The sequence below is a fragment of the Lissotriton vulgaris genome, unplaced genomic scaffold (assembly GCF_964263255.1).
Source record: "Lissotriton vulgaris unplaced genomic scaffold, aLisVul1.2 SCAFFOLD_533, whole genome shotgun sequence".
NCBI lineage: Eukaryota > Metazoa > Chordata > Amphibia > Caudata > Salamandridae > Lissotriton > Lissotriton vulgaris.
In genome coordinates, this window is record NW_028242897.1 from 534,764 (window position 1) to 549,966 (window position 15,203).

Genomic DNA, 15,203 nt, shown 5'->3' on the forward strand with positions numbered 1-15,203 from the left:
CCGGAAACCCTCAGGCAAGCAGCCCTCCAAGAAAGCCCACTGGTTCTCCTCCGCCTTTCAAGAGTCCCGGGCCACCTGTAAATGGCTCGAGAAAAGACAGAGGACCGGCAAAATCATGGCAGACCATGCAGCCTTCAAATCCGCCGTCACCGTACACTACCGCCTCATCATAACAACAAAGAAAGCAGTCCTCGAGGAACACGCCAACACACACCACAGCAAGGAACCCTTTGCATTGTCAAAGAATTCACCAAACCTAGCATAGAGAAAGCAGACATCCTCCCGTCCCAAGACCTCTTCGACAACCTCGCCACCTTCTTCCACTGCAAGATCAAAGAGACCCAAACTCTGCTGCACCATCAACTGCTCCATCAAGCCTGCAACTTTCCCGGAAGATTGGAAGCACGCAGAGATAACCACCTGCTGAAGAAACCTTCTGCCGACCCAATGAATCACAATAACTACAGACCCATCTCTCTGCTCCCCTTCCCAGCCAAAGTCATTGAAAAAGCCATCAACGCCCAACTCTCGGAGTTAGTAGAGAGAAACAACATCCTCAACCTCTCCCAATCAGGTTTCAGAAGCAACCACAACACTGAGACCACTCTCCTCACCGCTACAGATGCGATCCGTACCCTCTGAGACCGAGGCGAGACTGCAGCCCTCATCCTAACCTCTTAGCCTCTTTCGATACAGTCTCCCACCACAACATATGTGCAAGACTCCACATCAACTGCATCTGCGACAAAGCCCTATTATGGATCTGCTCCTTCCTTACCACCCAAATGCAAAGAGTCAGACTTCCACCGTTCAAGTCAGAACCTACAGAGATCAGCTGCGGAGTGCCTCAGGGATCCTCCCTGAGCCCCACTCTCTTCAACATCTGCATGGCCCGCTTGCAGCCATTGTCAGAAGCCACGGACTCAACATAGTCTCCTACGCAGACGACACCCAGCTGATTCTCTCCTTCACAGATGTACCAATAACCGCCAAGATCAACTTCCATGACTGGATAAAGGCAGTCGCCACCTAGATGAAGGACAACTGCCTCAAGCTTAACTCAGACAAGACCAAAGACCTCATCCTGGGTTCCTCCCCCTCCACCTGGGACGATTCTTGGTGGCCCTCAGCGCACGGAATCTCCCCACCCACACAGACCACGCACAAAACCTCTGCATCATCCTGCATTCCTTGCTGCCAATAAACTGCCATATCAACGCTGTCCCGTCCACCTTCTTCCACACGTTCGCCTCCTTTGTAAGATCTTCAAGTGGATCCTCACCGAGTCCAGGTAAACAGGCACCCATGCACTTGTTAGCAGTAGATTCGACTAGGGCAACGCAATCTACGCCACCACCCAGAAACTCCCCAAAAACCTGCAGACCGTCCAGAATGCCTCTGCCAGACTCATCCTGAACATTCCACGCCGAAACCACATCACCGGCCACCTAGGAGACCTTCACTGGCTACCGGTCGACAAGAGAATCGCCATCAAGCTTCTCACGCACGCCTTCCACAATGCCGTATCTGCATACCTTAACCACGGCCTCTCCTACACTCCCACCAGACATCTCCACTCTGCTGAACTGGCCCTGGGTGCTGTCCCATTGATCCGCAAGACCACGGCTGGAGAAAGGTCCTTCTCCTACCTCACCGCGAAGACCTGGAACTCCCTGCCTCTGCACTTCAGGCAATCACCCTTGCTTCCGCAAGCAGGAAGGACCTCAAGACCTGGCTCTTCAACTGAACTGCAGACCCCCCCCCCCCAAAACCCCCCACTCCCACCCTCCCAGGTCTCCCACTCCCCTCCACCCCCAACCAGCGCCTTAAGACCTTCATGAGTAAGTAATTGTGCTTCATAAAACTCTGATTGATTGATTGTATAAGATTGAACCAGGCATTCCAGGATATCTTCTGATGATATTGCAGTATCCTTTCCCACTCATTGTCAATGACTACTCAGTTAGTTGAGTAAAGTTATGCTTTCTTATTTAACATACATCAGGATATTGTTTACAAATCGCAAAATTGTATGAGTTGACCCTCTGACTGGAAGACCCTTTTATGGACTCTGGCAGATGGATTGGAGTAGAGCAACCTGAGATATCTGGCATACATTTACCAAATCTCTTGAAATATAGTCCTATAACTCCAATTATACAGTTAAAGGCCTTTTTAAGATCTATGACTAGACACACAGAATTGGACCAGGATTTAGGGACATCTTCTAGGGTGCAAAAATACTGCGGGTATTATAGGAGATATTATGTCTAGGGATGAACCCAAACTGGTCAAAGTTTATTAGTCCGGGAAGGAGAGGCACCAGATGTAAGGAATAATCTGTCCCTGCCAGCCTTAGAAATTGAAGGTATGGTAGCTTCACTGGTTGAGGGAGGTAAGCAACCTTCCTGCCAAGTCACCTATCTTAAGGCTGCAAACCTAGGAGCTAACATTATGGTATAGGTTTTATCAAATTAATTTGTAATTCTGTTCGTACTAGGGGTTTTCCTATTTGTCTAGCCGTGCAGGGCACCACGTATCTCCTGTTTTGCATTGGGCTGTTCTTATGGATACTTCCACTCAAGTGGCCGACATCAATTCCTTTCCTTGAACACCTTTTGACAACTGACTCCGTTTTACTCTCTAAAGCATCGTTTGAAAGTTTTTCAGTTTGTGTAGGGTGACCCCATCTAAATCCATAAGGAGGCATAGTACCTGCTCCTCTATCACAGAAGCTGTAGGCAAGGGAGTTCATTGTTTTCATTTTAGCATCTGGTGCGCCTTATTCGTGTCTCGTATTATATCCATGTGTGCCACAGAGTGGCAAAGGTGCAGGTAGAAAGGAGAGTTACTTGATACCAGCTAAATGGATAAATCAGGTAACAGGTGGCAGATAATGGTTATGAGGTGTTATAGTGTAAGTTCAAGGCAGTTTCTGGAGCACAAGGAAAATATCAGCCCATCAAGTGTTGGAGCCCACGGATTTAGTGTGCAGGATTAAGGGTCTCCGAGGGGTACTTCTATAAGGTTGGGAGGGCGAAGCACCATATGCCGGCCACACACCCTTTATTGCACCATTTAGATAGTGTCTTGTGATCAGGCAGGCACAAGCAATTGAATGTATGCCTTACTTACCCTCAACAGAAAGTGATTAATGCCATAAGAAGTCTCTTGGTCCCATTGTGAGGTCAGAGTTCGCCGGAGAGCAGTAACACGGAGGGGGTACCAGCATCCCATGCACTTACCCACTACTGCAACACCCCAATATCATTCTCTTTAAACAAACAAAAAAAGGGAGATGGACTGTCTCAAATCCCCTACACTGAGGTGGCTACTTTGTGTGTGCAAGTAATTTGAGGCCTGTTGCCATGTCAAGCGCCGCTGCTCAACTCCATGATAAAGTGGTGAGTAGCCCACTGTAGCCTCACTCCTCACCTAGAATCTTGCAGTTTCTGCAGCCCTACCCCAGCGCTGGAATCTACTTATGGTATCAAGGGGCTGTTTTGGAGCCTGGCAGCATGTATCCGAGTAAGAAATATTTTGGGGGCCCATATTTGGATGACTTTTAATTTTATTACTCATTTTTTGCTAACTCAAGCCCCCCGGTTGTCTATCAATATTGAATTATAAGTTGAAGGATAAGATGGAGAAATACTCAGAAGTGAGCTAGAGAGAAAGTTAATGTTCACAGTGGGGCCATTGGAAGGTCTAGCCCCTTGGCAGTTGCCCACTTTGCCCATGCCTTAAAATATCTCTGGTCGTTGGTTAATTGATTGTGTTATAAAATCAGTATTTTCCATTGGTTGTATTAGGTATGTAAATGTAGACAAGTACATTAGTTAGGCAAGTCTGATCTCCGAAACCGCTTCTTGGTGGTGTATTGGACCCTCTCACTAAAATCTTGTATGCAGCATGGGAACCATAAACCATTGTTGATATATCTAAATCAGGCTTTTCCACATTAAATAACTTGATTTCTTCTTGGAGGCTAGTTGAGCTGGTTTGTGTGCTCTCAGAAGGGTGAACTCTCTAGGCAGTTGTTTGGTGTATAACTGCCTGGTTGGTAGTCATACAGATAGTTGATAGCTTGTGGGTTTACCTTCCCTACTGAGGGGATTCCAGTAATGTGTCCTTCCAAAGCCTAGGGTGTAGTTTTCAGCATCACTTAGCCACACATTTTCAGGTGAAGGCATTAAAGAACCTTAGGCAAAACTGCAGCTTTCAAAAGCATGTTTCATCGTAGATATTTTTCCAGTTAGCAGACAACATTGATTCCTGTGACTTCAGTAAACATTACTTTTTAGATACTGCTTGAGTATGTCCAATGCCACTATCTCATACTACCACTGCATCCTTCCCTCTGAGGAAGATCTCTTATTGTGTAGCTACCAACTGAGGGCCAAGCACTGTCCATGTTGTAGTAATATAGTGTTTGAGGCTTATGGGCTGCAGATGGTACATTATGAATAGATCGTCATCTGGTGTTGGGCTCGAATGATTGCACTTGTTTTTCTCTTGGAGAAGTCTTTTGTAGTCACAAGGCTGGTGACTCCTCCCTTGGGTGATAGTGCGCATGGGCCTCGGCTCCATCCTTAGATTGTTTTTTTCCGCCATCGGGTTCAGATGAGGATCGAAGCGCTCCGGATCGACTTCGAGAAAAAGTTATATTTCGGCGCGTATTCCTTTTCCAATTCGACGGTATTGTTTATCGAGTGCGAGTTCATTCCCATTTCGACGCGCTTCGACGTCAACACCGAAGATTTCTAGCTCTACGTCGACGGGACCGGGAGGCCTATTTCGACGTAGTCCAGCCCGGAGTCCATGGAAAGGACTCCAGTCAAGAAATGTTTAACGTGTGGTGCTAAATTCCCACACAAGGACCTACACGAGGTGTGCAACCTCTGTTTGTCAACTGACCACGAATCCAGGGATTGTGAAGCCTGTGCGGCTTTCTCCTCCAAGTCGACGATTAGAAACCGTTGAGCCCGAAGACCCGAGATGTCAAGGATGGAGTCAGATGCAATCCCAGAACTGTTCGAGGTCGAACACTCCGAGGAGGAAGAAGATGAGGACGGGTCGGGGTCAGAAGCGGACGAGTCTGATGTCGAAGAAGTCGACGTTCATCAAACCGTGAGTGATGACGTCCCTTTGCCAAAAAACCGACCCAATTGGTGTCGACCCCGCCTTTGAGCCCGGTCAGACAACCGATAAAAGTTTCCGACGCCCCGCCTTCTGGCTCGGCAACGAAACCGAAACACTCTGTCTCCCACTGTCGGATCCGAGAAAGGGTCGACATCGACACCGAAGCTCCATACCAAAGACAGCTCGAAGTCTAAGCATTCCATGTCAAAACCGAAACATGCTTCGACGTCGAAGACTCCCTCGACACCGAAAAAAATCGGACTCGAGCAAACTCTTGGTGCCGAAAACACATAACACCGAGACACAGAAGCAAAAGCACCTATCGGACCCAAAGGCTTCGGTACCGACACAGGAGCAAGAGACCGATCCAAAACAAAGGACTTTGTTCATTGATCCACAAACTGGCAAGGTGGTGACAAAACCACCTAAAAAGAGGAAGACTCAACCCTTGGAGGGGAAAGCTCCTCCTCCTAAGAAGAGAAAAATCGGGACCAATACAACTCCTCCCCTTTCTCCACAGCCTATGGACACACCCTCTTCTCCTGTTCCTCATACTCTGCCAGCTATCCCTCGACCTTTTACACCACGCCCATCTACACCTCAAACAGATGTAGAAAGTGACACAGGGGATGGGGACCTTCCTGGGGATGATAACAATACTATCCCAGAAGACACAGACCCATGGGAAGATTATGATGCAGTGACAGATAATGATAATGACCCTGACCTGTATCCCTCAAAACCCTTTCCCCCTGATGATAATTCGGGTTTTGCACAATTGATTAATAGGGCAGCAAAATACCACAAGGTAGATTTACATACGGAACCTCAGATAGAAGATTTCCTTTTAGAAACACTACCGGCTGCACAAAAATCTTCAGGGACCCTACCAATGCTTAAGGGTCTCCTCACTCACACATCAGATATATTTAAAGATACTGTGAGGAGTAGGGTATTAAACCCAAGAATTGACAAAAAGTATAAGGCAGCCACAAAAGACTCAGTATTTATTAAGGGCCAAATACCTCTGGACTCGTTAGTAGTCTCAAATGCTCGTAAGAGGGCGAACTCACTAACAGGAGAAGCTCCTCCTGATAAGGAGTCTAAGTTAATAGATGCCTCTGGCAAAAGAGTAGCATCTCAAGCAGCAAACAGCTGGCGCATAGCAAATACTCAAGCGCTACTTGCACGCTATGATAGAGCTCATTATGATGAGTTAGAGAAACTCGTTACACATCTCCCTATGGAACATCAAAAAAGGGCAGAGCAGCTGATACAAGAAGGGAAGATAATAACCAACGCTTAAATTAAGTGCGCCTTAGACGCAGCAGACACTGCGGCAAGATCTATAAACACCAGTATCATGTTAAGAAGACATGCATGGCTCAGGGTTCAAACAGGAGGTACAAACAGCCTTTTGATGGGAAAGCACTCTTCGGCTCAAGCACAGATGAGGCGTTAGCCGTTTCTGTGTCCTTTTACATTTACTCTAAGTCAATGGGAGCATTGCAACAGCCATCTCAGAGAGGTTCCTTTCGTAGGTCCACCTATAGAGGCGGATCAAAGAATACAGGCACAAGCCAGCAATCAACCTCTTTTACACCAACATCACCTATAGGTAATTCCAGAGGCTACAGAGGTAACAACAACAAGGGTAGAGGTCGCGGAAACAACAACAACCGCAACTCTCCTACCCCAAAATAGTGACTTTATACAGCTCCCCCCAGACCATGCGAGGGGACGCCTATCACAGTTCCTACCTGTCTGGGAAACATCACATCAGACAGGTGGGTGAGACAAATTATCCAACATGGTTATTGCCTAGAACTCACTGCTACCCCACCAAACATCCCCCCCAGACAGCGTCCAATGAGTCAAGATCATCTGACATTATTAAAACAGGAAGTACTATCACTGCTACAAAAGCATGCGATAGAGGAGGTTCCACAACATCAACAAGGAACAGGAGTATACTCTCTATACTTTCTAATGCCCAAAAAAGACGGATCTCTAAGGCCTATACTAGACCTCAGACCTCTCAATGCATACATAAATTCGGAACATTTCTCCATGGTCACGCTCCAACAGGTACGAAAGGGGACTTTCTTTCTACACTGGATCTAAAAGACGCCTACTTTCATATCCCAATTCACAAAGCTCACAGAAAATACCTCAGGTTTGTAATAGAAGGACGACATTATCAGTTCAAGGTCCTTCCGTTTGGAGTCACAACAGCACCAAGGGTGTTCACAAAATGCCTAGCAGTGGTTGCAGCACACCTAAGAAGATAGCAAATACATGTCTTCCCTTACTTGGACGACTGGCTAATAAAGGCCACGTCACAAGAGGAATGTCTTCAAAACACACAAAAGACAATTCAACTGCTGCACCAGCTAGGGTTTACGGTGAACTACACAAAATCCCACCTGCAACCAAACAAGGTTCAACAGTATCTAGGGGATACTATAAATACAGAAAAAGCCATAATATACCCTAATCCAGTCAGGATTCAGACAATGCTCACCCTAATTCAAGGATTTCAACCGCAACACTTAACAGCTTGAGTGTTCATGCAGTTATTAGGGATGATGTCATCTTGCATACTGTTAATCCCATATGCCAGACTACAAATGCGTCCGCTTCAAGAATGTCTAGCAACACAGTGGAATCAGGCTCAAGGTCAGATTACAGATCTGGTGTTGGTAGACGACAACACGCATCGCTCTCTGAAGTGGTGGAATACAACAAACATTTCCAAAGGCCGGTCGTTCCTAGAACCAATTCCACAAGTGGTACTAACAGCGGATGCATCGCTCACTGGATGGGGAGCTCGTATGGAGAGATACACAGTACAAGGGAGATGGGGTGTACAGCACAAACAACTGCACATAAACCATCTAGAACTACTAGCAGTGTTTCTAGCATTAAAAGCTTTTCAAATGCATATTCTCAACAAAGCAGTCCTGGTCAGAACAGACAACATGACAGCGATGTAGTGTATTCAAAAACAGGGGGGGGGACACTCTCTTCAACTATCCAGACTAGCGTAGGAAATTTGGAGATGGGCCATTCCTCAAAACATCTATCTGTTAGCCGAACACCAGTCAGAACAAATACACGAATGGGAACTGCACAACCAAATACTGCAGCCATTCTTCCAAAGATGGGGACAACCGGAGATAGATCTCTTTGCCACTCATCAGAACGCAAAATGCCAAAGCTTCGCATCCAGGTACCCACACCACCTGTCGCAGGCCAATGCATTATGGACAAATTGGTCCAACAAATTTGCATACGCTTTTCCCCCTCTCCCACTAATTCCATTAGGGGTTCGAAAACTGCAACAGCATTCAATGACCATGATACTAGTAGCACCCACGTGGGCACGGCAGCCGTGGTTCACCACGCTCCTACAAGTCTCACAGGTGCCACACCAAAAACTAAGAATCTCACCCATGCACCTTACAGAGAACCATGGAGAAATAATGCACCCAGATCCCAAACAACTGAACCTAGTGATCTGGCTCCTGAGGTCTTAGAATTTGGATACTTAAATTTACCTCCAAACTGTATGGAAATTATTAAGCAAGCAAGACGTCCCACCACCAGAGCCTGCTATGCAGCAAAGTGGAAAAGGTTTGCGGTATACTGTTACAGTAACAACATCAACCCTATGGACCCATCTACACAAAATATTATTTGCTACTTACTACACTTACAGCAATGTAACCTTGCTTACACCTCCATTATAGTACATCTTGCAGCTATAGCAGCATACCTGCAAAACAGGCAACATCTATCCCTGTTTAGGGCACCCGCAATTAAGACTTTCATGGAAGGCCTCAAAAGAGTTATTCCACCAAGACTACCACCTTCTCCAGTGTGGAACCTCAACATAGTACTCACCAGACTAATGGAGCCACCTTTTGAACCTATGCATATGTGTGAAATACAGTTTCTTACATGGAAGGTGGCCTTCCTTATAGCCATTACCTCCCTCAGGAGAGTGAGTGAGTTACAGGCATTAACAATACAAGAACCATTTCTACAGTTACACCAGAATAAAGTGGTTCTTAGAACAAACCCAAAGTTCTTGCCTAAAGTAATTTCAGCATTCCACATCAATCAGCCAGTGGAACTACCAGTCTTTTTTCCAAAGCCACAGACGGTAGCAGAGAGGGCCCTACATACACTAGATGTCAAAAGGGCAATATTATATTACATAGAAAGAACACAAACTTTCAGAAAAACCAAACAACTATTTGTAGCGTTTTTCCCAACACATAAAGGCAACCCTATCTCTAAAGCAGGTATTGCCAGGTGGATTGTAAAATGTATACAGATATCTTACATAAAGGCAAAAAGAACACTAACTGTTCCCCCTAGAGCTCATTCTACACGCAAACTAGGGGCATCTATGGCATTCTTAGGGAACATTCCCCTAGATGACATATGCAAAGCAGCAACTTGGTCTACACCGCATACCTTCACGAAACACTACTGTGTTGACGTGCAGGCAAGACAACAAGCAAATGTGGGCCAGGCTGTATTAAAAGCTTTATTTCAAACTGTTGCAACAGACACTGGTGACCACCGCTAGGGAGGTAACTGCTGTGTAATCTATTCATAATGTACCATCTGCAGCTCATATGCCTCGAACGGAATATGCTACTTACCAGTATGCATCTGTTCTTGGCATAGAGGGCTGCAGAGTGGTACATGCCCTCCCTGCCTCCCCGGAAACCTGTGTCTGTTCCAACATTATCTTATTTAGATACACTTACATGGGCATCTCTTTCTGTATTCTATCATACTACTCCATCTAAGCCTACTACGTCAAAACAATCTAAGGATGGAGCCGAAGCCCATGCGCACTATCACCCAAGGGAGGAGTCACCAGCCTCGTGACTACAAAAGACTTCTCCATTAGAAAAACAAGTGCAATCATCCGAGCCCAACACCAGATGGCGATCTATTCATAATGTACCACTCTGCAGCCCTCTATGCCAAGAACAGATGCATACTGGTAAGTAGCATATTTCTTCTGCTCTCTAGTGGCAGGCTACATAAGAGTTATTACTTAGTTTTCCAATTCGTTTGTGATTGAGGGAAGCTCCACGTTCATACCATACATCATTTTACTCGTAATTGGCCCAGTAGGGGTCGTGTTAGCAACTCCTGTCCTTCAAAGTTATATGAAGTGGTGCACGGTTAGGTTGCAGTGACTGTGGAGTCAAGAACCTTTATCTTGATGATATTCCCACGAGCTATCTTCTTAGTATATATTTAATGGACCAAGTAAGCACATACCCTTTTAGTTGCCATCAACTTGGTGCCAGCTATAATTCACTCTCAAATATTTATATAAACATGAGTATAAAACATACATTGAAACTCAATGGGAATTGCAAAAGAGTAAAACAACAAGTGCTTAAGTTCACTTTAAAATATTGAGGAGTTGCCATCTGTTGGTTCAAGAATTCAACATGTATTAATGGAATTCCATTAACATTGTAAAGAGAGACATTCAGCTTGAAGCACTAAATGTTTGATTGACTTTACTTCAGACAGCTTTACTTCCAGACTTTTCAAATCTGAAAAAAACTTGACTTTAAAACATATTGTCTGTGTCTGTAAGTGTAAATAATTTGTCACACAATCTTCTTTATTTAAAGCAATATTATTATAAGAAAATTGAAATGACCCAGCCCCTAAGTGTAAATCAACCTAATAAAAAGCTACAAAAACATATTACATTTTTATTAAGTTAATGTGCTCCCAAAGGGCAAGGGTAGAGCTAATATTTTATATATATATATATATATATATATATGTATATATATATATATATACATCACAATAACGTTAGCCTAATATGTGAAACTAAGCACAAACATTGATGATTTAAAATAATGCAAAACTTTTTTACATCCTGTTTTGGGCAAGTTCAAATGCGCTACAAAAGAGCTATTGAGATCTATTCAAGACAAATTCCAACACAATGAACTAGTGTATATAATGATGCTAAATGTTTTCATCATCTAGAATTTGGGAAATATGACCTGGTAAACGCAGAAGCATGAAGTGACAGCTGTGCAATGTGGGTGCATCTTTTATGTTGCAGATGCCTCCCACCCTTAATTTTCTTAAAGCTACAGTGCAGTCTAAAGAGAATTATACCTGCCATTGTACTTCCATCCATATCTAAACCTTCTTTAGATGCTGGGTGACAGTGATGAAGTAGAGTAGCTACCCCTTTCTGTACGTTCATATAGGAGATAAAGAATAATACAAATTCCCTGTACATGTTTTAGGCTATTTAAGGCAATCTCATTGACACATTGTGAGAGACATTTTCATTTAAATTTGACTTTCTTTTATATGAAGGTTCTGGATCAAAATCAGTAAATATACTCTACCTCTTCCCAATTAGGTAAATAAATACAACAGAACATGATATTTTAATTCAGTGTAATATTTTGGTAATCAGACTGACAAAGTCTGAATTGCTTAAGCAACAGCATGCAAAGTGGAGTGTTATTTTCTCAGATAAGTGTAGTCCTATTTAGATTAGTCCTATTTACTATACACTACAGTAGCACCTTTTCATTCTTTCTAGAGCTCTCTATCATTTGGAAATGTGGTCAGTGTGTGTTCTTCAGATATAATCAAAACCACCACTTAATGTATGATAACTTTTTACTTTCTTTTCTGCTTAGGTACTAAATGGTTCTTTTTCTTTGGAACTGGTCAGTGAGAAGTATTGGAAAGTCAACAAACCCATGGAACTATATTATGCGCCTACAAAGGAGCACAAATAAGCTTTTTGAGCGAAGCAGAAAGTAAAGACTCTTGCCCTTTTATAGCTGTGATTTCTTAAGAGACTGACATCATCTTCCCTTGAATCAAGAAAATAATACTGCAAGGCTTCGAATATGACGGAGCTCACCATCTCGATTCATTTTGCGCATGAATATTACATTCCTTTGCGTTTTTGGTGGAGAAAAGCGCAGACATCTCCATGTGAACATCAAAGGCATAAAGTTCACCAGCAACAGAAATGTAAAACTACCTGTTTGAAAGTCGCAACCAGGTTACTAGAATTACAAAAAGCAACATGATGACTTAATTTCCAGTGTGCCAGATCCTCCTGGTAGCCAAGTCTGCCTTTGAATTTGCATCATTGGTTGGTCTGTGTATAGGGCACTATTGCCTTGTGCTTTTTTCTGCTTTCTTTCTTCCAATTGGCTTGGCAGTGTTTCGTTTCAGCCCTGGTTCATTTGTTTGTTTTTTTCCTTTGGAAACAGGACAAGTTGGCTTTAAAGACACTTTGAATTATTTATTTTTTACAATTCCATTTAATAGATAATCTTAAGGCATGGACAGTCAGATAGCTTGTGATGGCTGCAAAGAAGAAAATGGGGGTTGTATTTAAGATTGGCAGCACTTCCAAGTTATTTCTAAATTCCCAAACGGTTATTTCTCTGGTTTTTTTGTCGACAAATTTTCCACCGATTCTAATATATTTACTGCTGCCCCTGAGATCTATTTTGCAAGCAGCCTGAGGTTGAATACTTCATGCCAGGGGCTACCAATTGCTTGATTTCCACCACTGCATTTGATATTGCTATCTGCATTTCAACATTTTCAATTTGAGACCCGAAGTAGTCTGAGCTCTGAACCCTTAATCTGTCTCACCACGCAAGAGAACCTGTACTAAGAATTTTTTGCCAGCTAGTGTTGAGCAGGAATTGGTACCAAGAATTCTCTGGCTATGTTCTTAGGTTGCATAGGCCGGGGGCCTACATTTTCTCTCCATTTACAGCACTTCCTAGGTTGGACTGCGCTTTTCTGCCTCATGTCATTTAGTTATGGTTTGTTCCTATCTAATAAAATCAACATTTTAGCATCTCATGTACCTTTCTCGTTGGAACAAATGAATGTTCCATTTGTGGCACAAATTTCCCTCTGGGTCTGAGATGGGAACAAAAACAAGGGGACCTAAGTAAAAATAACATAGAAGAGCCTGTTCATTCATAACAGCTATTTGTAAATGCAGATTGGTCCGTTTTGATTGAAAGTCCACAGGCTGAGTCCTGCATGAACACATCATTGGCTACTTTCGTATACAATTTTATATTTGTTTTTAGTACAAAAGTTATGTACATTTTCCAAAATGACATTTTCGACTGTGCCATGACATTGAAATTGAAGAACTGACTTTGTACACCTGGAGGGCCTCTGTTTTTTTAAATGCAGTTTGTTACTGTGCTATGTTTAATCTCTGCATGTCCACTGACTACAAGACTATTTTAAATGCAACGCAGGGGTATGTGCAGACAAAAAAGTAGTAAGTGCAGCTGCAAAATATCCAGTTTTCATTGTGGTTTATATTAGAATTTTGGTACAAAGAGGCAAGTGTGAAGCTGAATTGTGTATATGTATAGAAAGTGTCCTTGTTTTTCTTCTCCGGTATCTATATAATGTGTATAAAAACGTGCAGCCGATTTGTGAACACCATTTTCTTTTCACAGCATTGTTAAATTTACTCAGTATTTATGTTCTTGTTTAAACATATATGCATTGGATAAACCATCTGTTGAACAGTGATATTAGTGTGGGGTTTATTCGTGTGTGAATTCAGCATGATTAAATGCCTAGTCTGTATCATTAGATTCAAACATTAGTCAACTGCAGTATCCTGATGAAGTCCTCACCTTAAGCAACTTTACCATTTTTCACTCGTCTTTTTTAAATTTCCTGTGCTGTTGATGAAAACATTTCTGAAGAGAGCCAGAGTAGACCCATTGCCTAGGACGTAGGTCAGTATGTACACATTTGACAGGGCATGTCAAACAGTGGTGCCTGAACATAGCCTGAAAAATCTGTGCTTCATCCAGGCATCCCTGTGGAACACTAGTTGACCCCATAGATCTGGTAAGTCTGTGTCTACAGTGGCCACTCCACTCTAAATAGCCTATTTTGGTGCTGCAATGCCATCCTGCAGTAGCTCCTGAGAAAATTGCCTGTTGGGCTCTGGAAAATTTGGAGTAGTCAGGGCATCTATCTTCCATAAGGCAGGGGTGGATCTTTGCAGAAGGCAAGTGGCAGATGCTTTTCAGGCTTAACTGCTCAATGAAAACATTTTCTTTCCTAATGCATTCATTGTCTTTGCCTCCTACCCTGAAGAAATAGTAGGGATGATATTTTTAAGACGTGTATCAAGATGTCAGTATCACCAGGTGCACTAAATGCTGGGAAGTGACCAATGGGGTTTTCTTTACTTGAATGAATGAAAAAACACTTCTAGAGTGCATAGCTACTCTGAGGCATCCCAGCGCTAAAAACATCTGCGTACGGAGAAGACGGATTGAATATGGGGGATATTGGAACAGCCAAGTTTTAAGGAGTTTCCGGAAGGACAGAAGATTGACTTCCCGACGTAGATGGAAAGGGATGGTGTTCCAAAGCTTGGCGGCGTTGTTAGAAAATTAGCTCCTGCCACTTCTTGCTTTTCTAATTTTTGGGGCTGATGCAAGAAGGAGGTTGGCCGAACGAAGACTTCTATTAGGACAGTAGGGGGAGACAGTAGTTTGAGTAATTGTCGGTCCTTTCCCCCAGAAGGACATGTGGGGGATACATAAAGCTTTAAATGTGATTGTCTCCAGTACAGGCAGCCAATGGAGCGCCTTCAGTGCTGGCTTGGCAGGTTGCCGGTAGGGGGTCTGAAGGAACAAACGAGCTGCACAGTTCTGAACAATCTGTAGCTTGGCGGTGGTAGCTTGGGGAGCACCTGGATAGAGGGCATTCTCATAGTCAAGGTGAGAGAGAATAGGAGCCTGGACCATCAACCTTCTGGCAAGGAAGGAAAGAGGAGGGGTGATTTTGCAAAGCATCCTAAGAATGCCATAAGAGATGGCCGATAATTTCGTTGCCTGATGTTCAAAGTTCAGGGAGCAATCCAGCCACATGCCGTAATTTTTGATGTGACTTTTTGGTACTGGGGCAGGGCAGAGGAACTTAGGCCACAATAGACCTGCGTCGAAGATGGGAGAGTTTCC

At 43.7% G+C, this 15,203-nt stretch overlaps 1 protein-coding gene across 1 annotated transcript in view; it reads left to right on the top strand.

Moving 5' to 3' along the window:
- LOC147668779 (E3 ubiquitin-protein ligase RING2) overlaps nt 1-13,752 on the top strand; it is a 167,838-nt gene extending 154,086 nt beyond the window's left edge. The window contains exon 8 of the mRNA XM_086948435.1: nt 11,862-13,752. Within this exon, the coding sequence (XP_086804561.1) occupies nt 11,862-11,963 (102 nt within the window). The 3' untranslated portion in view covers nt 11,964-13,752. The remainder of the gene's footprint in view (nt 1-11,861) is intronic.
- Nucleotides 13,753-15,203: the final 1,451 nt, after the last annotated feature.